Source organism: Mustela nigripes, chromosome 5, assembly GCF_022355385.1.
Source record: "Mustela nigripes isolate SB6536 chromosome 5, MUSNIG.SB6536, whole genome shotgun sequence".
In the NCBI taxonomy this organism is placed as follows: Eukaryota; Metazoa; Chordata; class Mammalia; order Carnivora; family Mustelidae; genus Mustela; species Mustela nigripes.
The window spans coordinates 60,124,479-60,149,882 of NC_081561.1; the positions used below are offsets into that span (position 1 = coordinate 60,124,479).

Consider the following 25,404-nt stretch of genomic DNA (forward strand, 5'->3'; position numbering starts at 1 on the left):
ACAGAAGTGGGAATTTGGGAGGCACTTCTACAGAGTCAGGGGTGTTCCCAGTCCAGGGACATTTCCCAGTAGTGGTCGCAGAAAGGAATGAGGTGGAAAAGACAATCTTGTCGGAGGAAGGTTGGGGGCGGGGAGTAGGCGGTGCGCCAGGCTGATCTTTAGCTGGTATGGGTCGATCCTGGAAAGCTGTGGATGGCAAGGGAGAAAGAAGAGGAGGGCGTTGAGGAGGAGAGTAGCACACAGACGTAGCAGGTGATGTAGGATTTACAAACGGAGGAGGCGTGGGCTGGTGACAGGAGGCGGGCCTGGAGCCGCAAGGGTGCCCTGAGCGAGCATGGGATATAAAAGAAGCGTGATGGGAAGCTGACCGGCGAGAGCAGAAGTGGGGCACAGGATGAGGGGCGCGTGTCAGGATAGCAGGGATGCAAGATGGGAGAATAGCGGCTGTACACATTTGGCCGGCACTTGGCAGTCTGCTCCCTTTTAGATTCCCCTAATTTCCTCCTTTGGTTGAAGAAAGCGAGGTTCGGAGGGGTTAGGTGGGTGGGGGCCCCGGGGTGCCCGGGGTCGCTGGGCTGCGGGCGAACCCGTGAGTGTGGGGACAAGGTGTGAGCCGTGCGTTGTCGGGGGTGGGGGGTGGGCGTCGGACGCACGCGGGTTGGGGGCGGGCCGGCGGCAGCTCAGGGAGAAGGGGGAGGCGGGCTCCGCCGGCACACGCCGCCCCTGGCAGGCGGCCTGAGCGCGCGCGGGGAGCCGCTGCCGCCGCCGCTGCCGCCGCCGCTCGGGGTCGCTTTGAGACCCAGATTCCCGAGCGCTCCGCTCGCATGGCAGCCGCCTCGGCGCCCGTCCCCGCGGCCCTCTAGGGGCGGCCCCGCGCCCCGGTCCCTCGGCGAAGCCCGTCGGATCCGGCCCCGCTCTGCGTCCCGGGGCGCGCTGCCTCCCAGCCCGAGGTGAGGACAGCGAGGGCAGGGCGCGCGGGGCTGGGGGCGCTCTGGGGATTCCAGGCCCCTGGCCGCGGCCGAGCCGAGGCGACGGAGACGGGAAAGGAACGTGGGAGCATGTCCGGGTGGGGTGGGGTGGGGGGAGTCGAGATAGGAGGCGGAGACTGCTCGCTGCCGGGAACCGGCCCCCGCGTCCCCTTCGTGGCCAAGGCCGCCTCTCGGCGCTGTCCCCATTCCCGCGGAGTCCTCTGTGCGGACTGCGTTCCTAGTCCGGGCCCCTCTAGCGCCTGGACCTCGTTCGGCGCTGCCCATCCTTCGCCTCCTTCCCACAGACCCCGCTCCGGGGCTCCTGTTCCAGTACCCTCGCCTGCTCAGTCTTCCCCGCCTCCGCCCTCCCGCTGCCCCCACCTCCTTCTGTCCGGACGCCCCTCTTCCCCCTCGGCTCCTGTCACTCGGAACCGGAATCCGTGCCACCATCTCCGGGTCCGGCCGCCTCCCAGCCTGTGCCATCCCACAGGTGTCCGCACGTCCGGCCGTCCATCCGTCCGTCCCTCCTGGGGCCGGCGCTGACCATGCCCAGCGGCTGCCTCTGTCTACATCTCGTGTGCCTGTTGTGCATCCTGGGGGCACGCGTTCAGCCTGCCCGAGGTGAGCGTGCCCCCGGGCTCAGGTCTCGGCCCTGCCCGGCCGTCCTTCGCTAGCGCGTTGACCTCTGCCGGCCAGAGACGGCACTGCAGCCGCTCGACCCGCGGGGTTGACCAGACCCAAGCAGTCCCTTTGCAACCGGGTGAGTCTCTGTTCTGCCCTAGCCCAGAACGGAGCCCAGCCAATGATTGAGACCCCGCACCCTCTGAGCCCCGCGTCTCAGGGAGCCGAACCCTGGCCTGGGCTCACCCCTCCCGCATCAATCTCTTGCAGCGGATGACTGCAGCTCCCACTGTGACCTGGCCCACGGCTGCTGTGCGCCTGACGGCTCCTGCAGGTATCTCTCTTGAGCACGTGCTCTCAAACCCTTTGCTCCCCATATCCCGCAGGTCCACACCCACAACCAGGTCAAGCCCCAGGGCAGAGTATCTAGAGTCTTAAGACCCTGCTGTTCACGCCCCCCCCCCCCCCCCCCCCCTTCATGGCCACAGGACAGACTGGCCACCTTCTCCTCAGCCCCCAGTTTCCCCCGGCTTTGCTTCTCTTTTGCTTCTTCTTGCTTATGCCTCCCCACTCCCAACTCCTTTGCTCTCCCAAGGCTGATTCAGGAATTCCAAAACGTTCCTCCTCAAGATACCAGGAGAAAGACCTGAAGCTTGAGAGAGTTTGGAGGTTGGGGCCAAGAGGAAAGGGGGAGATAAAAATATAAAGAGAACGGGTTTAGCTTGGGAAAGAAAGACTGCGGGAGGGTTGCTGGGGAGACGCACTCACAGAAGAGGATCTTTCTTGATGAATTTGAGTAATTGACTCACTGGGGTGGCGGTTGGGCAAATTCTGAAGCAGGAGAAAAAGTGTGTCTGGAAAGGAGCGGACCAGGCAATGTGCAGGAGGGGCTGGCTGTGTTAGAGACACTCTGAAATAGTTCAGTTCTTTGTGCTGGAATTAGGATGGGAAGAGGGTCCTTATGACCTTTCAAGGTCACTCTTTTTAAGCTGGTTCTGAGCACCTCAGTCATGCCAGAAATGGTACTGAGGTTATTTACAAATGTCAATTTCTTCATCAACTCAAACCAACCCAAAGCAACCCACGCAGATGAGAGCACTGAGGCCCAGAAAGGTTAGACAGAGTGCAGATCCAGGCCTTGAATGCCAGTGTTTGATCCTCTGATAGCATGAGTATGTCCTATGACCTTGTACAATTCTATAGCTACCTGCGGTAGGCCTGCTTTCCCTTAGGGATTTCAGAAGTCCTGTTTTCTAGAAGCTCTGTTCTTGCCTCCTTCATTTCCTCCTATCGCCCTACCCAGAGCCCTGCCCCTGTGCTTCTCCTTATCAGGTGTGACCCAGGCTGGGAAGGGCTGCACTGTGAGCACTGTGTGAGAATGCCTGGCTGCCAGCATGGTACCTGCCACCAGCCCTGGCAGTGCATCTGTCATCTGGGCTGGGCAGGCAAGTTCTGTGACAAAGGTAGGGGAGTAGAGAGGGTAACTGTTGGGCTGGGGACCCTGTGTGTCTTGGCAGAACGTCCATCCAAATTTATGGAGCACCTTTTGTGTCTGGCTTAAACCCTCAAACACATGTCATTTCATCATCATAGACTATACTGTTACCTAAATTGGTTCTCAACATAATCCTGTGAGGTAGGCCAGGCAGCTGCCAAAAACATACCCCTTTTGCAGATGAAGAAACTGAGATCTACAGATGAGATACAACTTGCTTGATAATGGGAGGCTGACTGCCAGTGCCAGGGCTCAGGGCCTCCTGACTGCAATTCAGTGTTATTGGTTCCCCCACTATAGCATTCATGCTCTGGGCGGGTCTATAGTGTGAGTTGTGCCCACGAACTGTGTGCTGGGTCTGGGCAGGTCTGGGAGCCAGGTGTGGGGAGCTCTCCCCAAGCCTTCCCGATCTCCTCTGCAGATGAGCACATCTGTACCACGCAGACCCCCTGTCAGAATGGAGGCCAATGTGTCTACGACGGGGGCGGCGAGTACCACTGTGTGTGCCCCCCAGGCTTCCATGGGCGTGACTGTGAGCGTAAGGCTGGACCCTGTGAGCAGGCAGGGTGAGTACTGGACTGTGGGTGGGTGGGAGGGAGGTTACGGGAAAAGCTGGTGGCAGAAGAGGGAGGAAGCAGGAGTGTAGAGAGGGTGAGGGTGAAGAACTAGGTCTGAGGGTTCGAAGTCCCACAGGGGAGCCCCTGACAACAAAACCCCAGCCTGCCAAGGTATCCCCAGTTCAGGGTTTCTCAACTTTTTGGGTACCATTTGAACCATTTCTCCAACAACAAAGATCTGTAGCAGCTGGAGATGTACTGCCTCAGTGTGTAACTGTGCTGGTTGGAAAGGTGGGTGTGGGGAGGCTAAGGACCTAGCTGGCATGTGGCTCCTAAAGATGTTCCCCACAGCAGCCTTCTGCCTCACTGTGAATGTGGCAACAAGGCTGATAGGGCTGGACTTGTCCTCATTTCAGCCTCAGGCCTGAGAGCCTATGTGGAGAATAATAGCACACTTGCCTTTGAGCCTTGCCTTTGGGCGAGGCCCTGTGCTAACTGCTTGACTTGGATTATCTCATTTAACCCTCGCAATTTGGGAAGCCCGGAGACTATTCTTATTCTCATTTTTTAAAACGAGGTGTTCAAGGATCAGAGAGGGGGGCTCAAGGTGACACAGCCAGAAAGGGGGTAGAAAGGCGGCAGTGGTCAAAGATGCTGATCTGGGCTACCCTGAAGGTGCGAGCTGGCCTCATTAACCTCTTTGCTCCCACTGCAGCTCCCCATGCCAGAACGGCGGACAGTGCCAGGATGACCAGGGCTTTGCTCTCAACTTCACCTGCCGCTGTTTGGCGGGCTTCGTGGGTGCCCGCTGTGAGGTCAATGTCGACGACTGTCTGATGCGGCCTTGTGCCAATGGTGCCACCTGCCTAGATGGCATAAACCGCTTCTCCTGCCTCTGCCCTGAGGGCTTTGCTGGACGATTCTGCACCATCAACCTGGATGACTGTGCCAGCCGTCCATGCCAGAGAGGAGCCCGCTGTCGGGACCGTGTCCATGACTTTGACTGTCTCTGCCCCAGTGGGTATGGTGGCAAGACTTGTGAGCTCATCTTATCCGTCCCAGATCCTGCCACCACCACGGACATCCCCCCGGGGCCCACCTACGCTGCAGTGATCCCTGCCACAGGGCCTGCCCCCCACAGCGTGGGGGCGGGTCTGCTGCGCATCTCAGTGAAGGAGGTAGTGCGGAGGCAAGAAGCAGGGCTAGGCCCATCTAGCCTGGCGGCCATGGTGGTATTTGGGGCCCTCACTGCTGCCCTGGTCTTGTCCACTATGATGCTGACCCTGAGAGCCTGGCGCCAGGGTCTCTGCCCCCCGGAACCCTGTTGCTACCCTGCCCCCCACTACGTCCCAGCGCGCCAGGACCAGGAATGTCAGGTTAGCATGCTGCCAGCAGGGCTCCCCCTGTCGCCTGACCTGCCCCCTGAGCCTAGAAAGACCACAGCACTGTGATGGAGGTGGGGGCTTTCGGCCCCCGCCTTCACCTCCTCAGTTCTCAGACTGCAGTAGGCCTTTTCTCGCCACCCCTCTCCTGGGTATACACACGGAGGGACCTCAGCCTCACACTAGAAATATTATTTTTTTAATACATAGGATGTAAGATGGAAATTTTATCAAATAAAACTATGAAAGTGCACCTGCCTAGAGTCCCAGCTGTGAGAGGGCCAGAGCCGAGGCCTGGTTCTGAAGAAGCCTCAGGCCTCTGCCCCACCCCCAGCCCCTTCCCACCCCAAGAGAACATGGATTCCAAAGAAGAACCCAGGGTGCCTTCTTCCTTTCTGGGAAGTGAGGGAGAGGTAGAGCCACCAAGGAGACTGTAAACAAACAGCCAGCACCCCTGCACCTGGTCAGGAGTGGCTAACACAGAGGGGAGACTGTGTAGGACAGGGGGGTCAGGCTCAGGACCCTCCACAAGAGGAGCGGGATCCCTGCTGGCTGCTCTGTAGCAGCTGCTGGAACAGTGAGTGGGGCTGGCGGCGGAGGGCAGTGGGGGAGTCCAGCTCCACAACCCTCCCTGCTTGCAGCACCAGCACCCGGTCAGAGTTCAGGATCGTGTTGAGCCTGTGTGAGAGAAGGTGGTCAGTGCAGTGGATGGAGGACAAGGCCCTAAAGAAGAAAGCTGACCTGTTCTTCCCTCTTCTCCTCCCCCTGGACAACACAGGGCTGTCCCCCAGGCTTTAGCCCCTGGCTCTGTGCTAGGGGAAGACTGCAGATATACTTGGACCTGGACAATGAGGAGCTGAGATTCATCAGGGGGTTGGAATCCCTCGCACCCTGACCCCTGGGGGTCTCTGAAAGGAACGGAGGCTCTGGGTTCATGTCACTGTAGTCCCTAATTAGATTCTCCCTCTGGACACTTGCACACCTGTGGGCAATGGTCAGCACTGTCTTGTTGGCAAAACGTTTGCAGATGGTCTGCTGGAGCAGTTGGTCTGTCTTCTGGTCCACGCTTGCCGTGGCCTCATCGATACACAGGATCTGGAACGTGTGGAGAAGGTTGGGGAGGGGAGGGAGGAAGAGGGTTAGCCTTAACTCCTACCCAAGCACCAGTCCCCACCTCCTGGCCCAGCCCAGCCAGCCTACAACACCTCACCTCTAGCTCTGAAAGGAAAACTAACTTAGTCCCCTGAAACCTCTCCCTAATCCACTTCCTCATCCTGGCTGTCCCCGGCCTACTTCCTTGCCCTCTTGAATGTCTTTTCCTATTGCCTTACCTTGGCATCCATGAGGAGAGCCCTGGCCAGACACAGTAGCTGTCTCTGCCCCAGGGATAAGCTCCGGCCCCCCTCGCCCAGCTCACCATCCAGACCACCTGCAAGGCACAGCAGCCTCAAGCCCACATCCCAGGACTCTCCCCGATCCCTCCCTGCTCCCTCCTCCACCCTGCAGTGTAACCTCGTACTCACCCAAGGACATAATCATGTCACTCAGGTGACACTGCTCCAGGGCCTGCCACAGAGCCCTGTCCTCATGTAGGCCCCGGGGGTCCAGGTTTTCCCGAACAGTCCCACTGAACAGAAAGGGTTCCTGGGGGATGACAGCCAGCTGGGATCTAGGGAGTAAGGAGGGGACAGGACATGGGGTCTACACGGAAGATGTGGCCACTTCTGTTCCTAGCACAGGTTTTTAGCTTTCCAGGAAAGCTTGAGGGTAAGATCTGAGCAGACCCTGCCCCCTGCTCCCCAGTTGGTCAGCCATGTACCTAGAACTGTGCCAGTGCTATAAGCAATATCAAAGACACCAAAGGCCTTGACTCTAAACTTAAAGAGCTTATATCTCACTGAGGTACAAAACACAGAGAATAGGAGTGGGCTAAACTGTAGGGGCCTGACTCCAGCAGCTGCTGGGGCAGCAGTGGCAAGGAATGACCAGAGCATGAAAGGGGAGGGGACACTTCATGGTCGGAGGCGGGCCTGGAATTGGGTCCTGAGGAACTATATGGTTGGGCTATAAGGTAAAGCCACCACAGGTAAGAAGAAAAGGCAGGAAGGGCAGGGCTGGGCCCTGGAATCAGAAATGGGCTTTAGGACAGAACTGCCCCATCTCATGCATGTCATGGGACTCAGCAAAAATGATACAGGATAAACCTAGAAGTGGGGGTAGGGAGACAGTTAGGCCCAGAAGGAGCCACCTGTGGCCAGGGACAACGGGCCCAGGTCCTGAGCTGTCCTAAGCACTGCCTGTCGAGCCTCAGGGCTGAGGGCATCAGTACGGGGGTGCTGCCCCTGGAAGGCTCTGGTTCAGGAGCCAGTGACTGGTGCTCTTGAGCAGAAGTATAAGGCAAAGCTGGAAAGGTAGGCCTGGGTCAGACTGTAACCTTGAGACTACAGCTATGAGTCTGGCCCCAGGCGCTAGTGGCTTGTTGTCCTCACCTGCTTGTCCTCCATCTTGCCCCGCCTTGGCCCCGGGCGCCCTGAGTTGATATAAAGACTTCCTATATAGGCTTTATGGGGGGGAAGCTGGACCCTCTTCCAAGGGCCAGTAGTCTGGTTCCCCTCATCTCCCTCCCTCAGACCTGAGTTCAGTCAGCTCCAGCTGGCTGGTGTCCACACCGTCCAGCAGCACTCGCCCCGAACTGGGTTCCAGCAGCCGGAAGAGCACCAACAACAGGGAAGACTTGCCAGAGCCTGTGCGGCCCACGATGCCCAACTTCTCTCCGGGCTGTACGCGGAAGGTCACCCCATCTAAGGCATTTGGCAGTCCCGGCCGGTACACCAGCACCACATCCTGGAACTCCACACTCCCCTGGGTCAGCCAGCCGAGGCCCAGCTGGTGTGGTCCATGATGAGAGAGAGAGAGAGAGGGATACGGGTAAGGCGGAAGACGCAAGGATGGGGAAGGGTGATGGGGAATGGAAAAAAGGGGAGAATAAGGAGAAAGGGTTGGCACAAGAGGAAAGGGCATGTGCCGCAGAGGTGAGGCCCTCTCAATGGATATGAAGACAAGGGACACCGTGCAGAGTGTGGGATCACTTGGCGACATGAGAAGAGATAAGTTAGAAAAATAGTGAGAAGCAAAAGGACAGGAACTAGGGGAGGCAGGACAGTCAGGAGGGTCCCCTGGGGTTCTGGGGCCCAGGTGCAGGGTGGGAGTGCAGGCCTACCCGCGGCAGTTGGCCCTGGGGCTCTTGGGGCAGGTCGCAGGAGTATTCCTCCAGCCGCTCAACGCTCACCAGCATGGTTTCTGTCTGCGTGAAGCTGCTCACCAGGCCGGAGAGCAGACCCGTCAGGGACAGGGCGTAAGACAGTGACAGGCCCACCAATCCTAGTGGAGATGAGCACAGGCTGCTAGGGGATGTCTGGCCACCAGGATGCATGTGGGAGCAGGGATGGGGTGGAACAGGAGAATTCCAAGCTGTGGACCATGGGCATGTAAAGGAAGGCAGCAGAGAAGCAGAAAGATGCCTAGACCCCAATGGGGACCCCAGGAGGTGAGCCACAAGGAAGGGCCATGGGCCTGGAAAACCTTCCAGGGAAAGCTAGGGAAGATGGGCCAGGTAGAGTGCCGGGATGGGGTGGAGCAAGGAAGGGGTGAAGATCCAGAGACTTGTTTGAGTCCCAGACCCCCCATACATGGCAAGTCTCTCCCTGGGACTCAGTTTCCTCAACCCTAAAATGGGGGTGATGATCATCACAACCCATCCTCACAGGACCCCTGGGTGGGAGGTGCAATGCTGGGGGGATAGTGCAGGGAAAGGTCAGGGGGTGGGGAGCCGACACGCTTCTGAGGTGAGCGTGAGGCCCCCGGGGTGTCACCTGGGTTGGCGAGGCCCCGCTGGTGCTGCACCAGGGCAATGGCTGCAATGGCACTGACCACTGCGGCCCCCATGAGCTGCAGTCGGATGTCCAGCCACTGCGTGGCGGCGCCCGCAGCGAACTGGCACCTCAGGTTCAGCTCCAGGAGCCTCTGGTTCTCCTCCTCAAACCTGGGAGGGGCCAGGAGAGGAATGAGGCCGCAGCATCGTTACATGGACCCACGCACGGACCCATGCAGGCCCCCTCCCGCAGACCTTGGCTTTCCTGGAGCTGAGGAAACAGCTGTGGGGGGACCACAGGGTACAGAGGGCCCGTGTTCTGCCGGCCTCCCCCATCCCGTCTTCTGTTTCCTTACCCTATGCCCAGGGCACTTGCAGGCCCCGCCCCGCCCCACCCTTCTCGGAGACCTGGGTCTGCCCTTCCTCTTAGGGTCCTTTTGTCCCCACCCCCAGACCTCACACACCTGCAGGTGGCCCCCGCGGCCCGGAGCACAGGGAGGCCAGCCAGGGTGTCGGCCAGGTGGGCATAGAGGGGTGACAGGGTGAGGCTGCTGAGGCGCCGCAGCTCCCGCGAGGAGGCCCTGTAGCGGCGCTGCACACGGTCGTAGAGGATGCTCAGCGGCGGCAGCAGCAGCAGCAGCCAGGGCAGCCCAGCACCCAGCACTGCCAGGAGGCCCAGCAGGCCAGCGGCGTTGGCCAGCAAGATGTTAAGCATGAAAGGCAGGCTGTCGTCGGCACAGGCCACATCCGATGAGAAGCGGTTGAGGATGCGGCCCGTGGGTGTGGAGTAGAAGAAGGTCACTGGCGCCTGCGAGAGGAGGTGCGGGTGGGCCAGGGCCGGGCCTGGGGATGGCCCTAGGGGGAGAAGCCCAAAGTAGAGACTCGGAAAGGAGGAAGGTGGCAGAGAGGGGTTGGGGGGAGGTGCTCCGAGGGAGGCTATCTGAGGGTGGCAGAGACGGAGATGCTGCCATCCCTTTGGCCTGTGGTGACCCCGAGTGGCCATGCTGGCCATTCCTCTACCTCCATGCTGAACAGGCCCTACTCCTCTTTCCAGGGCAGGGGGCCCGTCTCTCTCCAGAAGAAGGGGACTTGAGGCCAGTGAGTGAGGGTTAGTGAGAGGTCGGGGGGATCATCCCCATGGCCCGGAGACAAACAGCAGCCTGTTAGTGTGATCTTACGGCTTAGCATGCAGGCTTGGGACTCAGACTCCCCCTCAAATTCCAGTCCTGCCACTTACTGGATAGGACACCCCAGGCAGGGAGCTTCATCTCTTAAAGGCCCCTGTTCCTCATCTCAAAAACAGGGATAACACAACGGTGGCTCCCAGGGCTGTTGGCAGGATTGAAAGCCACATAGACAACATAGGTGCTTAGCACAGTCTGCCTGGCATAGAGTTCAGGGCTCAGCAGCTGCCAGCTGTTTAGACTGCTACTGGGAGCGCCCATCTCAAAGACAGCATGTCCCTTTCCTCACCTTCTCCAGCTCCCAGCTCTCTGCCTATACTTTGGGAACAATCCTCTTAGGGCAGGGGACTTGGGCAAAAAACTTTTGGAAGCACCTCTTAATGCCAATGTATAAGAAATGAATTCCTTCACAGGCTGAAGAGGCCCTGGTCCTGGAGGAGAGGCAGAATGGTGGGCGGCTGCTCCCTGACAGGCAACAGGAAGGTGCCCAGCCTGGGTATCCACAGAACTAGCATTCCCCAGGTCACTCTCAGACCCTCAGTTTTCTTATCTGTAAAATGGGGATAACAGTACCTACCTCAAGGGGTTATCATGAGACCCTGATAAGATAATGGATAAGAGGGGCCTCTGGCTGGCTCAGTCGTTAGACTGATCTCTTGATCTTAGGGTTGTGAGTTTGAGTACCACACTGGGTGTAGAGATTGCTTAAAAAGTAAAAAATTTTTTTTAAAAAAGGATAATGGACAAGAAAAGGCTTTATAATAATAATAATGACATCATTAATAATAATTGCTAATGAGTATTTAGTATGTGCCTGGCACTATCCTAAGCACTTTCCAGGACCTAATTAATTTAATCCTCATAATATTGTAAGAAATGGAATGCCATTTATAAAAACACTGGCACACAAAACAGGCGTTTTACAACACAACACAACACAACACAACACAACACAATACATACTCAACATACTTAGAATGGTTGCCTATAAGGAAAGGAGGGAAAATAGGGTACGTAGATAGAAGGGAATGGATAAATAAATAAAATGAAAAGGGATCTTGAATGATCTAATGGATGTCCCGTGTCCCATGAATAAGAGGTGAGTAATTCAGGCCTCTGCACTTGACATCCAAACAGAAGTGACTCTGAGCAAGCGTCTCTTCTCCCCATTTTACAGAAGAGAAAGCTACAGGCCAAAGGAGCTGGGTGTGAACCCAGGCAGCTGCTCTGCTCTCGGCCTCTCCAGGTCTCCAGTTGCCAAGTGCTGCACCTGCCTGTGAGGGCTGTCTTGTCCTGAGGACTAGGAGGTAGGATGGGGTCCCCGCTGGAGCTCCCCCATGCCATCCCCACAACCATCCTCTCACCAGAAGGACCCGATGCAGCAGGCGGCGATGCAGGGTGGCGGCTGCTTGGAGGGTGCCTGCTGCGAAGAGCACTGCCCGGAGGAGGGTACAGAGGGAGTTGATACCAGCGATGGTCGCATAGATGGTGAGGTAGAAACGGACATCTGAGGAGCTGTTGGGGGCGGCTTTCGGCAGTGGGAACACTGAAGTGCTGGGGGGTGAGGAGGGGCTGTGGATAACCAAAAGCAGGGCCATCGGGGGTCCCCTCCCCCACACCAGCTCTCCCCACTAGAAGACATACCCCTGGAATACCTGTCCCCCACTTCTCAATCCCTGCCTGGCAACCCCTCTGAGAACACCAGGCCTGCTCTAGCCCAGCCACTCACTAGAGGCTTCCGGGGGAGAAGAGGAGAAGCTGGGAAGAGAGGAGCCCTGTGGATCCTGGGCTGGTGGGGCCTGAAGCCTCCTGGGAGCTATTCTTGTCAGCCTTCAGCTGGGAGATCCAGTGGGAGAGCCACCAGTCAGCAGCGTTCCTTGTGGCTGGGTGGGGATGGGGAGGGAAAAACTGTGAGAGAGACTACTCATCCCTTTGTTCCATCCAAACACCCCCTTAATCTGCCCTGGACTCTGGCTTCCAGTCTTCTTCACCTGCCCCGGCCCTCCCTACTCGGTCATTCTCCCATGTCTTCCCATGCCCCTAGTGTGTACTTCTTTCTGGGCCCATCACTCTTTAACTTTGAGGGGTACATGATCTGGAATCTGTAGAGTGGGAGCTAGCTGTGGGAGCTGATCGCAAGATGGCCAAAGAGGACACCCCTGGGACTCTCTCAGAAGGGGGGGCCTGCCTCTTGTCCCAGCTGCTGCCCATGCCTGGGGAGGCTCAGGGCTCTGTAGCCATTAGTACAAGGTGGTGGCTGTGATGGGGGCCTAGGGCTGCGGTGGGATGAGGGGCTCTGGGGTTCATCCTACCTTGCATGAGGAGCAATGAGAGGAGGATGGCTAGGGCCAGGCCCCGGCCCATGGCCCTCCAGTATGCTCGGTACACCTGCAAGGCCACGGCGCCCTCCTTCTTGCTTTCCTCCTGTAGCAGGCGACCACATGCGTTCTCTTCCCCTTCCAGACCCTCCTTTGTTTTCTCCAAGTTCCCAACTGACTGCCCTGTGGCTATGAGGAGAGGAGGAGAGGGGCAGAGTGTGGATTAAGTGTGTGGGATGACAGTTAAACCTCAGCGTTTCAGATGGGCTGGGGAGCTTTGGGGACAATGTATCCTTCCAATGTGGTGGAGGAAAGGGCAAGCACTTTCCTCAGCCCTGAGCCATACCTGAGTCAGCCTCTTGTCCATCCTCAGCCCAGGTTTTGGGGACAGCCTGGACCAATGGCAAGATCTCAGAGGGAGGTCCTGGAAGGGAGCAGGGAGATCACTGCAGGGGCTGTCCTGGGGATACACTATATAGTCTGCCTCTCTCGGTGAGTGTGCCAATCCACCTTCCATTTTCTTTGGACCCCTTCCCTGACCCTCCCTAGCAGGACCCTGCTCTGGGCCTCCAGACTCTGAGCAGGAGCCTTATGCCCATCTCTCCATGCCTGCAGTCCAAACAGCTCAGATGGAACATGTTCACCCCTATAAGGAGAGTCATGGCCACCCAGGAGCACTCTGTCCAGAGTCCCCTCTCCTTACTGCAGAGCTTTCTTCTCAGGCCTCACATTTCTAATGCTCTGCTGGAGCCTCACTTCCTTCTGTTTCTTTCCCCAAACTCGCAGACAATCATGTCCCTCTGGATAATAATCCATCAGAAGTGGGCTTCTTGTTTATTTTTGTTTGTATTTTTAATAAAAAGGCTGTTCAAAACCTGACTGCTGTCTCTTCTTAAAGGACATCAGTGTTCCCACAGTCCGTCACACAGCCCAAGTCCCAGATCCCCTGGCATTTCACCAGTGTGCTCCTTTCTCTCCTCTCTGTGGCCCCTCACCTGCTCCGCAAAGGGAGGATAGGGTCTCCCGTGAGATAGAAGAATGCCAGGGCCCAGGCCACACATGGAGGGGGTGGCAGAGTCTACATCTGACAGTTCATGTGTCCCTCTTCCCCTTTTACATCTGGGCAGAGCCCCTCCCCTGTCTGGCAGCCCACGTTACCAGCCCGGACAAGGCGCCCAGCCTCCAGCAGCAGCACCACGTCGGCCTTCTCCAGGTACTCAATCCGGTGGGTGCAGAGCAGCCTGGTGGTGTGGCTCAGCACTCCCAGGATGCATCTGTGCAGCAGGTGGTTGGCCACGTCTGCATCCACAGCGGCCAGAGGGTCATCGAGGAGATAGAGCTCCTTTTCCTAGGAAGAGGTGGGGCACCACGGGCACCAAGTCCCACGTCCGCTGGTCAGAACCCAGACCTCTCCTAGGACACCATCTTGAGGCAGAGGAGATAGCTGAGAGGGACTCTGGGGGCTACCTCTAGAGTATTAGGGAAGCAAATGAGACTTAAAGGTGAACTTCCCTCTAGTCAAGCAAGACCAGGGCTCCAGCTTTGCTGGGTCCCAGCATTTCAAGTCATATTTTATTTTTGAAAGGGTCTTTAATTCTGCTTTCAGTCTGCAAAAGGGAGATGGGATGGCCAAGGGACCAATACTTCATGACTGTGAAGAGGCGGTGGGGGGGAGGAGAAAGAAACCAGATGCTGATGAAAATATCCCCATTCCCCCACTCACTCCAAGGCTGCAGACTCTCCCATTTTTAACTTACCTGGTAGACAGCACGAGCAAGGGCAATCCGGGCCCGCTGTCCCCCGCTGAGGGTCACACCCCTCTCCCCGACCTCTGTCTGGTCACCAGCAGGCAGGATCTGGTAGGACAGGGCCCCCAGCATTGGCCAAAGGACTCCTCAATACCTTCTGCTTTCTCCCTTGGCAGGGATGAGGTGGAGGGGTTCAAGAGATCGAGGGAGCTTGAGGAGAGTGGACTTGAATTTGGGGTAAGCAAGCCACAGGGGATCATCTGTAATTCCGACCATCTGATCGCCATGATGACCTTACGAAGCTGATATGATTTCTCTTTCACATATGAGACCAGAGTTCCAAGGGGCTACCTTGATCCCGGTTGTTCCACAGCTAGTAAGCTAGGAGGATGTAAATCAAGATTCTTCACCACCCTGTCACACTCACTGCCCTGCCTTTCTAAAGGCTGGGATGAGGATGGGAAAATCCAATGTGAAAGCTGTCATAGTTCTTTACACAAGGAGTGTACCCCAAGCCTTCGTGTGGCCTCAGGAATGGTCTCCTTCGCTCAGGGGGACCCATGCCAGTGGAAGCACCTCTGGTCTACCAGATAGTGAGTTCCCCTGAGGGAAAATCTCGGTAATTCACCTCTTTTCTTAATGCCTAGAGCCATTCCCAGTACCCGACAGGCATTTGAGAAATGCTTGCTGTAGAAACAAATGATACATGGGCACAGGGTACCCCCTAGTCAAAGTAAAGGTCCTCTTTTCCAGGGAAGTCCCCCATTTACTTGAACAGGGCAGTGGTGGGGACAGTCCTGCAGGGGACATGGGGATTGAGTGGGGAAGCCATAGGTGAGGTCTGGAATCTCATCCTCCTAAATTTAGTACTCTGGTTGCGGGGGATCTAATGGACTTGCTGAGAACAACCTTGACTCTCTGAAGCCTCCCCAGTGGGAGGTAGGAGAAAGCCTCTTGAATCAGAACCACTGGCCCAACCTACACAGGGCTAAATCCAATGAGGGGACCCTAGTCTAGAGGCCTTGGAGTTCCCTTAGCTGCTGTGTGGAACACCCCATCACTGCCATCCCTCTGGGTCCTCTTCAGAAGGGGGAACCACATGCTGGACACTCTGGGAGGGCTGAACCTGACGACAGCCAGTCTTAGGTTGACGGTGCACGAGTAGAGGCAACCGCTTCCCAGAGAAGTGAGTCTCTGACTTGAGGTGTCGGGGACACGGAGAAGCAGGCAGCCAGAAGGTCTCAGGGCCCAGCACTCACACGGAGGTCATCACCGAGGGCGCAGGCTTCAAGCACTTCCTTGTACAGCTGGGCATCAAATGTCTTCCCAAAGAGAATGTTGTCTCGGATGGTGGCAAACTGGATCCAGGGTTCCTGGGTGGCCAGGCCAAAGCCTTTGGACAGCCCCCACACTGCCACCCGCCCACTCAGCCTGTGGAGAGCCAGGCCGGCAGCATTGGGGGGAGGGCAGCTCCTGACTGGTCCCTCCATAACCAGCCCCCCACCTCCCAGAAGCCTCTCCAGACTGTCTTCTATGTCAGGTCCCCCTTCATGTCACCTGGGTCTCTGGATTGGCAGCCCCTGGGGTTGAGAGGCCCTAACGAGACTGCGGGCTCATTCTGGACGAGGAAGGGAAGAAATTGCTCTTTGGCTACAGCCAAGCGGCTGTCAGATCTGGATGTGCTCAGAAGCTCAGAGGAGAGTATGGTCACCACCTTGCACTCACTCATCCTCGCTATAAAGTAAGAAGGCCCTCCTTCATTCCTCTGCTCCTCCCTGGATCCCTCCCTGTGTAACTACATTTTTCGAAAAAGGAGATTTTGCGGGATGTTTCCATTTATTTCTTTACTATTATAGCACTCACAGAACTCTGGTGTGAGGATTATGAAAATTCAGTCTTAACTGCCTTCCCCTTTCCAGACTGAAAACTCTCCCAAGACAGGGACAAGGTCTTGTTCATCTCTAACCCTTGGCATCCCTGGATCCTAAAAAGGCGTCCACCACATGGCAGGGGCTAGGCAAGTGTTTGCTGAAGGTCAAAGTGGAGGACAGGGGGGCCCTAGAGGTTACTCACCTGTGGAGCTCCCCAGCAATGGCGGCCAGCAGCGAGCTCTTCCCACAGCCCACCTTCCCCACGATGCCCACCAAGGCACCCTGCAAGGAAGCCAGACAGTAAGCATCAGGTCTCCCTCCTGAGGCCCTGGGCTGCCAACCCTTTCACAGAAGCTTCTCTCTAGGCCCCAGTTAGTCTGTAAGGAAAGAATTCTCCAGCCCACAGGCTGGGCTGTATCTCACTCAGTGACACCATGCAGGACCGAGAGAAGTACAATGCTTTTCTAGAAACAGGTGGGGTTCTCAGAAGCTCTGACTGTGATGTCCCCAGTCTGTCAGCCAGGACTGACCCATCTCGGAGGGGGCACCAGAGCAAGCTGAGACCCTCTCCTGGGAATTCTCCCTCTCTCTGGCGGTAGCGTGTGTGTGGGAAGGCTCTCTGCAGTCTCTGTTTCTGCCCGGTGAAGAGCGCGTCCACCAAAAGAGAAGCATGAGGCAGACACAGAGGAAAGCAGACAGAAGGAGAGCTCTACGAGTCGAGTCCCGGTTCTGGGCTGCTGCTGAGATCCAGCTGCACACCTGCCTTTGGATTCTGCAATTCATCTCTATAGCCTTCTTATAAATTCTTGTTTGCTTAAGCTAGCTTCAGTGGGTTTCTATGACTTCGATCCAAAAAAGCCACAACTGACAACATTAGTAAAATTCCTTTGAAAAATTCCAGCCTTGTCTTGCCTGAACGAAGAAGAAAAACAAAATATACAGCCCATGCCAGAAATGTGAGCCAAATGTGGTAGAGACTGGAGAACGCTGGGTTGAGCTGTGGGGCAAAGGGTTGGACAGGGGTCAGGGGAGAAGGAAAACTCCGGCCTGGGATAATCGGGAGTCCCTGTCCTGCCAGGAATATTCTTTCAAGTGCTTCTTTGTGGTATGCGGTGGCGGTGGCGGTGGCGTGAGTCACAGGGTGTGATCCCTTTCTAGCAGGCTAAACAGAGGATTAGCGACCCCATTTGCAAAATCCTTCTCAGAAGAGGCTGCTGGGCCTTTCCCCTGGTCCCCAGGCTGAGGCAGATGCTGAATAAGCTCTGGGGTCTGTTCTGAACTTTCTGGCCTCAGGACAATGGAGAGCCATAATTGTTGGCTGGGATGAGGTGGATATATAGCTGTCTAAAGACTGGGGAGAGAGCAAACAACTCTGACAGCACTGTGCTGAGTGGGATGAGGTCCAGAGAGGAGTGTAGAACTTGCTCACCAGAGCCCCTCCAGTCTTCCCCTTAGTACCTTGTTGAGATGCAGGCCATCTAGCTATGATGGGCTCCAGGCGTGTTTACCTGTCACTGAGTCTGCCATTCCCATTCACCTGGGGACTCCCTAATGTGGTCTAACCAACAAACCTTCTTCACTTCAAGGTGACTGATGAAGGTTTCCTGGCTGCTTCCAGCTGGGTCCCAGGAGAACAGGGCTTCTTGCAGCTCCAACACTGTAGATGGCTCTGTGGGGGGATCTGAAGAGGGAAAAAAACCACTTAACATGGGTTTCTAAAGCACAATCTCGCTACTAGGGGAAGGTTAACCAGGAGTGTGTTGTTGTCTTGCCTGTCCTGTATCTACCAGCCCAGGGCTAATTCAGCCTTCATCCTGGTCTGAGGACTCTCCCCCACATGCTCTTCCTGGATTCTGCTGCCTCTGGCTCTTCTTGCCAGCACCTGTGTACAGCTCCCTTGGGGCTACAGTCCCCTCCTCACCCTGCACCGGGCTCTCCCTCTAGCTTCCCATTACCTGGGCTATAGTAGGCTTGGGGGTTGTGGCTGGGAAGGTCAAGGAAACGCTGGATCCGGTCCAAGGACACTTTGGCCTCCAGGAGGCCATTAATCACCCAGGGGAAGTTGTTGAGGGGAAGAATGAGCATGCGCACCAGTGCCAAGGCCGTGAACACCTAAGTAGGGCAGAAGTGGGATGAAGCATCACCTGAAGCTCAGAAGTCATCTGAAGGCCTGCGGGTGAAGGCCTAGGGGCAGGGGCTTGGAGGGAAGAATTACCCCAAAGATACAGATGTAGTGAAAAGAAGGGCCATAGGTACCCCAATGTTTATAGCAGCAATGGCCACGGTCACCAAACTGTGGAAAGAACCAAGATGCCCTTCAACGGACGAATGGATAAGGAAGATGTGGTCCATGTACACTATAGAGTATTATGCCTCCATCAGAAAGGATGAATACCCAAATTTTGTAGCAACATGGACGGGACTGGAAGAGATTATGCTGAGTGAAATAAGTCAAGCCGAGAGAGTCAGTTATCATATGGTTTCACTTATTTGTGGAGCATAACAAATAGCATGGAGGACATGGGGTGTTAGAGAGGAGAAGGGAGTTGAGGGAAATTGGAAGGGGAGGTGAACCATGAGAGACTGTGGAATCTGAAAAACAATCTGAGGGTTTTGAAGGGGTGGGGATGGGAGGTTGAGGGAACCAGGTGGTGGGTATTAGAGAGGGCACAGATTGCATGGAACACTGGGTGTGGTACAAAAACAATGAATACTGTTACTCTGAAAAAAATAAATTAATTAAAAACAAAAACAAAACAAAACAAAACAAGAATAGGGCAGCAGCAGAACTTAGGGGTTGGCAGGAAACTCCTTGGTTAGTGATGGCAAAGGTAGCCGCTTCAGACCCTAGAAATTCTAGATGTTCTTCCAGAGATCCGGGTTCCCGCTCAACCAGCACACAGTCCTGGAGCATTCTGGGACTTTGTAAGTACAAACATCGTCTGGCTCTGGCTAGAGCTGGCACTGGATCATGGATTTTTTTTTCCCCCAAAGGTCATCAAAATGAGGATATGGGGACCTAACATGGAGCTAACATGGGGCTAAAGCTGAAGAGGAAGGGAGGGGAAAAAAGAATTCCTTCTTTTGGGTTGTATATCCAAGGCCCCAGAAATTTCAGAGAACTCCCCCTGGGTTGGGAAAGGTTGAGGCAGCCAGAGATCCTCCTTCCCAGCAGCCCCAAGAGCCTGAGGCCACTTCATGACTCCACTGCGGTCCCCTTGCTGCTGCTTCTCCCCACACTTTCCTACAGCCCTCCCCTCCTCCCCTGGCCCTCACCTTGGTGGCTGTGAGCTGGTGCCCCAGGAGGACATAGGTGATGAAGATGACGATGGAGATGACAACTGGCAGGGCGGCCCACAGGTACACACAGGCTGCATCCAGGTATTTGATGACCCAGAGTCGCCCCAGTTCGCGAGCTCGGCACGCCTCTACTCGGGCCCCCAGCGCCTGCTCCCACCCGAAGAACTTGACGACCCGAATGCCACTCAGCAGCTCTGTTATGAGCTAGGGATGGAGACAAGAGGGCAGTGTGAAGTGGAGACCCTGCTACTGTGTGTCCATTCTCCTCTGTACGGGAGCTCCTGGTAGAGGAAGCCAAGGACCCTGAGCTCCCAGATATTCTGTACTTTCCTAGCCCCTCCCTTCTTCATCTCAGCCCTTTCTGGAAATCCTGCCCTCAAATCCCTTTCAGTCCTGAGTTTCTTCTCCTTCCAGTCTTTTACTTCTCCTCCACATGTCTCCAGAGCGGGAACCAAGTCAGAGCTGGAATCCCCCTACCTTCCTAGGGGAGGAAGTGGTAGAAAGTACAGGAGGGTTACCACACCAGGGTAAAAGCACCCCTTCCATGAGATGAGGGACTAAGAACTCTTTCCCAAAGCCAGAAGCAGAGGGCTTTGGGAGCTAGTCGCCAGTCTGGCCCATGGCTTGGGTGGGACAGGAATTCTTCCTGTAGGAACATACAGGTGTAGGAAGCCCAACCACAGCCCAGGGTCAGACAGGCTGATGAGTCCAGCATGATGGGCAAGGGCTAGAGAAACTTCCTGGATCCCCACATTCACACATGCCCAGCCCGGAAGCCAGGGAAGTACTGGAAGCCTAGTCTGTAGCGATCATGGGTAGGGGAAAAGGGCCTGGACTTTAACCAACTCTGAGGGACCGCCTCCCTGTTAGCACTCTGAGTTATTCCCACAAGAGGCTGACAACTATGCTGTATGGACTGCCAGGCCTGCCATCTCCCAGTCACTGCAGAACCCAGACTGATTCAGCCAGACCCTCAACACCTAGAGCTGGCCCAGGCAGAAGACTGACCTACTCCCTTCCTCACAGCCCACCCCTCGGAGGTAGCCGGGGTTCTCTGAGGCCTCTCCACATGTGGCTATGAGATGGGCTCTGCCCTAGATGAAGAGATAGAAGACTGAGGTCCAGACACTGATACTAAAAGCCCATTTGGTCCAAGACAGGCTAATTCCTACCTCTCAGGGCTACTGCTTAGGGCTGTATGAGCTACTGCTACAGTATTACTAACAAGCCATGCATATTTAGTGCTTATTTTGTGACTGGGCCCATACCCAGAGTTACCTCATACCATCCTCATGACAACTCTATAAAGCAAGCTATTGTTATGGTCATTAGCCAGATGAGGAAACAGAGGCCCAAAGAGGTTAAGACACTTATCTGAGTTAATTAAACTAGTAAGTGGAAGAGCTGGGATATGAACCCATGTCGTTCTCCAGTGTGAGCTCTTAACTCCTAGAACACACTCACACCCTTAGGCACTGGGCGTGGGAGGACCTGGGGACCAGGATGCTAGGTGGGGCCTCTGGATTGCTGAGGAATTCTAAGCAGCCCTTACCTTAACCCGTGCATCCTTATGCTGTAGCATCTCCTGGTTGCTGGCCATGATGCGGGTGGCAATCACTTTGTTGACAGGGACCAACAGCAGTGCCAGGATCAGACCACCCACGAAGGCCACACCCACCTGCTGGTGAAGCAGGTAGAGGGTGATGGCCAGCTGCAGGGGTAGGCCCCATGCTTCATGGAAGCTTCCAGCAAAGTTGAGCAGCCGCTCAGAGTCGGTGCCCAGTAGGTTCAGGGCTTCCCCGGCAGGAGGGCGTCTGGGCCCCAGCTGTAAAGTCTTTCGGTACAGAATAGTCAGCACAGCCCCCCGTGCCTGAAGCGTCACCTTCCGTACCTCATACCCATACTGATTCTGTAGCACAGCACCCAGTACGGCCCCACCAGCTAGCCCCAGGGCATACAGCAGTCCATTGCTTAGTGGCTCTTGCCCCTCCTCCAGGAAGCCCACCAGGAAGGAGAGCAGCAAGGGCCCTGAGAACCCCAGCATGGTCCCCACAAGCTTCAGTAGTCCCAGTGCTAGGTAGCGCTGGCCAAAGGCCTTATACAGGGCCCTCCACAGCCGGGCCCCTTCCTGCCAGTGTGCCTGGAAGGCACTAGCCAGGTAGATTGGGCGCAGCCTGTGTGGGAGGCGGCAAGTGTCCTGGGGCTGCCGGAGTTCCCCACGGGCACCTCGGGCCAGCAAGGGTGTCAGCCAGGCATAGGAAAAGCGTGATAGCCAACTCTCCCCATCTTCAGCTACCTCAGGCTCCTCTCCCTGAGACAGGAGGGGTTCCTGGGCCCAGGGATCCCGTGACTGCCCCGGGATGGCCCAGCCCAGTCCATAGGCCAAGAGCGCAGCCAGCTGCAGAATGAGAAGGCATAGGCGGGAGAGGGGTCCTGGGAGAAGCGGGGGCAGAAGCGTGCCTCGCTGGCAATGCCATAGCAGGGTAAGCACTAGGGCTGGGGCCGGCAGAAAGGCAGCCAGAGCGAAGGTCAATGGTCCCCGGAAGAGGCCATGAGGGGAATGAGCCAACGCCCACAAGGCCAGGCAGTGGCTGATCCAGGCCACCGCTGCCACACCCCCTGCCAGCACTTCTAGCCCTATGGGCCCTGGGCCTGCCCCGGGTGGCAAAGTGACTGGAAGGAGGTCTAGCAATGGAAGGACGGAGAGCAGGAGGGAGGCTGTGAGTCGGAGGCGCCAGCCGGGACTGCAGTGCGGGAGGTAATCTGGATTCCTAGGGACAAGGGGGCAAAAGAAAAGAAGGCACCTAATGGCTGACTGAAGGCCAGACACACCTCTAATAACTCACTTACCTAGAGCTAATCTGCTCCTTTCCCTGCCTTTTATACCTTATTTCTGTCCCATTTTACCCTGAAATGCAGGGCTTTTCCTCCAGGAAATCTTCCTGGCACAACCGAAATCTGTTTTCCAATCTACCCGTACCATTTCTGATCATTCTTTTGCCATAGAAACTAACAATTTTTAGTAAGGATGTATGGAATGTGAAGACTAATAAGAAAAAAAAAATTCTAAATTGTCATACAGATAACAACCAAGAAATGAGAATTCATTTTCATAAAAGTATAGACCTAAGATAACCCTTAGGGGTGCCTGGGTTGATCAGTCATTAAGTGTCTGCCTTCGGCTCAGGTAATGATCCCAGGGGCCTGGGATCAAGCCCTGCATCAGGCTCCCTGCTCCGTGGGAAGCCTGCTTCTCCTTCTCCCACTCCCCTGCTTGTGTTCTGTCTCTCGCTGTCATTCGCTCTGTCAAATAAATAATTAAAATCTTAAAAAAAAAAACCCTTAAATTCACCCGAGGCACTATTAGATGAATAAAAACTTCACATATATAAAGCTTCTACACTCTAATACAATAGCCTAAATTTTATGAAGCTTCAGAATATTCTACTCTCCACCGTTTGTAGAAAATGGTATAGATCATACTTGTGACTCCATTTGCTGAACAAAAACTTCTCTTTAGTTTTGTCTCTACCTTCTTGGCATGCCAAAAACATTTTTAGTCAACAAAAGGGTGATCTGTCTATGTTAAAAAATCAAGTACAGGGTAAGACACCTGCAGCAGTGAATATTAGAATGCCTTGAAGGTTTAGATGAGAAGACTAAATCTATTGTTTCCTTTGTTGGCAGGGCTGGGTTACTGAAAAAGTTTAATCCTAGATTAGAATGCTTTGGCTTTCCTCTAAAAAGTCCAGTTAATCACAGCAATATGGAGCAGTTTATAATGGAATAAAAGTCAACCTTTAAGAATCCTATTTCTTAAGATGTAGGGACAAAACACTGGGCCCTTGGAGGCCCCAAGTTGGCCATCAACCAGTCTTATGCCCCGGGGTAAGGTTTCCTTCCCTCTCACATTTCATTTCCCTCATCACCACGGTGAGCACTGAGGAATCTGGGTCCAAAGGCCTCTCAGGTCCTTTCTTGTCTGAGATTCTGGACCTCTCTAACCCTTTCAGCAATGTACAAAAGGTCTGATAAGTGAAGTGCAAAAACTGTAATTTCTATTGATTATATGATGGTCTTTCTTGCCTGCTCCTTAGACTGTGAGTGCCTGGAAGCACTGTGTCTATTTTTAACAGATACTCCTCTGAGCAGGCTTTAGATGTCTATGCTAACTGATTAATCCTCTCTAGACTTCTGCCTCATTCTATGCAAAAGACAAATCAGGATTCCCCTTAGACCAAGCAGATCCCAAGCTTCTCCTCAAGGAAGGGATTCATCAGCCCGGATTCATCTTGGATAAGGACACATTCCATCTACCAGACTAGGGACTTCAAAAGGCAAAGACTAGATGTCTTTCCTGCCTTGTCAGTAGCCAGAGTGAGAGTAACTTCAGACATATCCAGCCATACAGAAAATACAAAGTCAAGATACAAAGTCAAGGTGAGTTTGATACTTGCACCTTAGAGCCACAAACCCAGGAAAATTAAGGTTTTGAATTTGCTCTTCTTTTCTACTCACTGCTTCCTCTTTCTCTTAGTCTAGGGAACACGGAATTTTCATGGATGGAAGTGGTGAGGAACTAGTCCTACAACTACAACACAAGCTATCCTTTTTGGCTAAAAACATCGTTCACCCAGTTTTGCCTCCAATCATGACAGTTGTGCTTGGGCATCTGAAAATCTACAGCTGTGATGCTTTCTACCAGGCATGCAGCCTTTAAAAATGTACCTGGCACTGCGCTATACGTTTTAACGCATTATCTGATTTAAACCTCCCAACAACCCTATAAGGCTCAGAAAAGATAGGTAACTTGACCCAAAACAGCCACATTTCTGCAAGGTGCTAAGGCGCATATTTTATTCTATTTTTGCCCCACTCCACAGACCTCACTATTTTGGCTACACTACCGCGGAGATGTGGGTTTCGGCTGAGGTCTGCAGGTACACATGGACAGATGTCTTGCACCTGCTTCTACCCACCTCGGAGTGCCCCAGTGGCAGGCACTGAGCACGGCGAGGAGCATATGGGGCAGGGCGCTCAGCACCAGTTGGGTGAAGCAGTGGCCCGTGGTGTCCCCCTCCCACACCGGCAGCGGCTGCGACACACTCGTCTCGCACAGTTGGGCCAGGAACCGTTCCATGGAGGCTTCACCTGCGAGGAAAGCCGAGGGTGGAGGGAAGAAAGGGTCCTCCCAGAGAGGGAGGAATCCGTGTTTCCAATGGCGAGGTCCAGGATGGGAGACGGCACCCAGTGGGGCGGAGTGGGGACGCTGACCAGGAAGCCGTGCTGGTGTCAGTCGGCCCTGACAGCCGGGTCTCCCCGCCTCCAACCCGGCCCCCGAACCCGGACCTCCCCGCCTAGGGCCAGACCCCGCCCATGGTCGCATTACCGCATAGGGAAGTTTGGCTCCTCGGAGCTGGCCGATTTCTGGACCGGTCACCTAACCTGCCTCGGCCCCCCCCCCCCCACCCCCTTGTGTCTCCGCCCCCCGAGATCCGGAACGTCTAACCTGAAGGAGCTGCTTGCCACCGGATCCCAAGATCCCGAGCACTGGTGAATTCAAAAGAGCCTGCTGCTGGGTTAGGGTGCCAGCCTGGCTCGCCGGGCACCCCTATAGGCGGAATGACCTCTCAGTCACGGTTCGCCCCGCCCATTCGCTGGGCTTCTGAGCGCGTGCGCACTTCTCTGCTGTGCCCGCGGTCTCTTTGAGCCGGCGTGCGGCTGCAGTCACTTCGTAGTGCTTCAGCGGCTTTATGCTGCCTTATTTGCATAGGAACTGATGTCATCTCTAGTGCAAAGTCATTTATACACGCTCAGGTAGAGTACGCGCTCCCATCTGTCTACTGTTTACTAGCAGGCACATGCATTACACTTACTCTCAAAGCTCACCGAACTGGGGGGCGCCTAGGTGGCTCAGTGTGTTAAAGCCTCTGCCTTCCGCTGGGGTCATGATCCAAGACTCCTGGGATCGAGCTCTGCTTGGTGGGGAGCCTGCTTTCCCCTCTCTCTCTCTCTGCCTACTTGTGATCTCTGTCTGTCAAATTAAAAAAAAAAAAGAAGAAGAAGAAGAAGAAGAAGCTTACCGAACT

At 55.3% G+C, this 25,404-nt stretch overlaps 2 protein-coding genes across 10 annotated transcripts; one reads left to right on the plus strand and one right to left on the minus strand.

Annotated features, from left to right (window-relative positions):
• Positions 1-314: 314 nt before the first annotated feature.
• On the plus strand, positions 315-5,276 carry DLK2 (delta like non-canonical Notch ligand 2). 6 transcript variants are annotated; one of them, XM_059400396.1, is made up of 6 exons: positions 315-539; positions 1,459-1,589; positions 1,860-1,923; positions 2,922-3,052; positions 3,506-3,650; positions 4,357-5,276. In XM_059400396.1, exons 2-6 carry the CDS (start codon positions 1,514-1,516, stop codon positions 5,090-5,092), a joined length of 1,152 nt encoding a protein of 383 aa, XP_059256379.1. In that variant the 5' UTR covers positions 315-539; positions 1,459-1,513; the 3' UTR covers positions 5,093-5,276. The 6 variants fall into 6 exon arrangements, with proteins under 6 accessions (XP_059256379.1, XP_059256380.1, XP_059256385.1 ...); XM_059400397.1 differs by having other exon boundaries at positions 315-524; XM_059400402.1 differs by lacking the exon at positions 315-539 and adding an exon at positions 737-950.
• Positions 5,201-24,905, minus strand: ABCC10 (ATP binding cassette subfamily C member 10). 4 transcript variants are annotated; one of them, XM_059400393.1, is made up of 22 exons: positions 24,825-24,905; positions 24,295-24,466; positions 20,868-22,086; positions 19,292-19,519; positions 17,971-18,127; positions 17,587-17,696; positions 16,218-16,297; positions 15,404-15,575; positions 14,154-14,252; positions 13,555-13,744; positions 12,743-12,820; positions 12,391-12,585; positions 11,808-11,961; positions 11,443-11,650; positions 9,359-9,702; positions 8,896-9,065; positions 8,244-8,404; positions 7,656-7,909; positions 6,547-6,692; positions 6,355-6,452; positions 6,006-6,118; positions 5,201-5,701 (listed from the first exon to the last, which is right to left on the minus strand). In XM_059400393.1, exons 2-22 carry the CDS (start codon positions 24,453-24,455, stop codon positions 5,539-5,541), a joined length of 4,500 nt encoding a protein of 1,499 aa, XP_059256376.1. In that variant the 5' UTR covers positions 24,456-24,466; positions 24,825-24,905; the 3' UTR covers positions 5,201-5,538. The 4 variants fall into 4 exon arrangements, with proteins under 4 accessions (XP_059256376.1, XP_059256377.1, XP_059256375.1 ...); XM_059400394.1 differs by lacking the exon at positions 24,825-24,905 and adding an exon at positions 24,705-24,769 and having other exon boundaries at positions 11,443-11,632; XM_059400392.1 differs by lacking the exon at positions 24,825-24,905 and adding an exon at positions 24,705-24,769.
• Between the last annotated feature and the right edge of the window lie 499 nt (positions 24,906-25,404).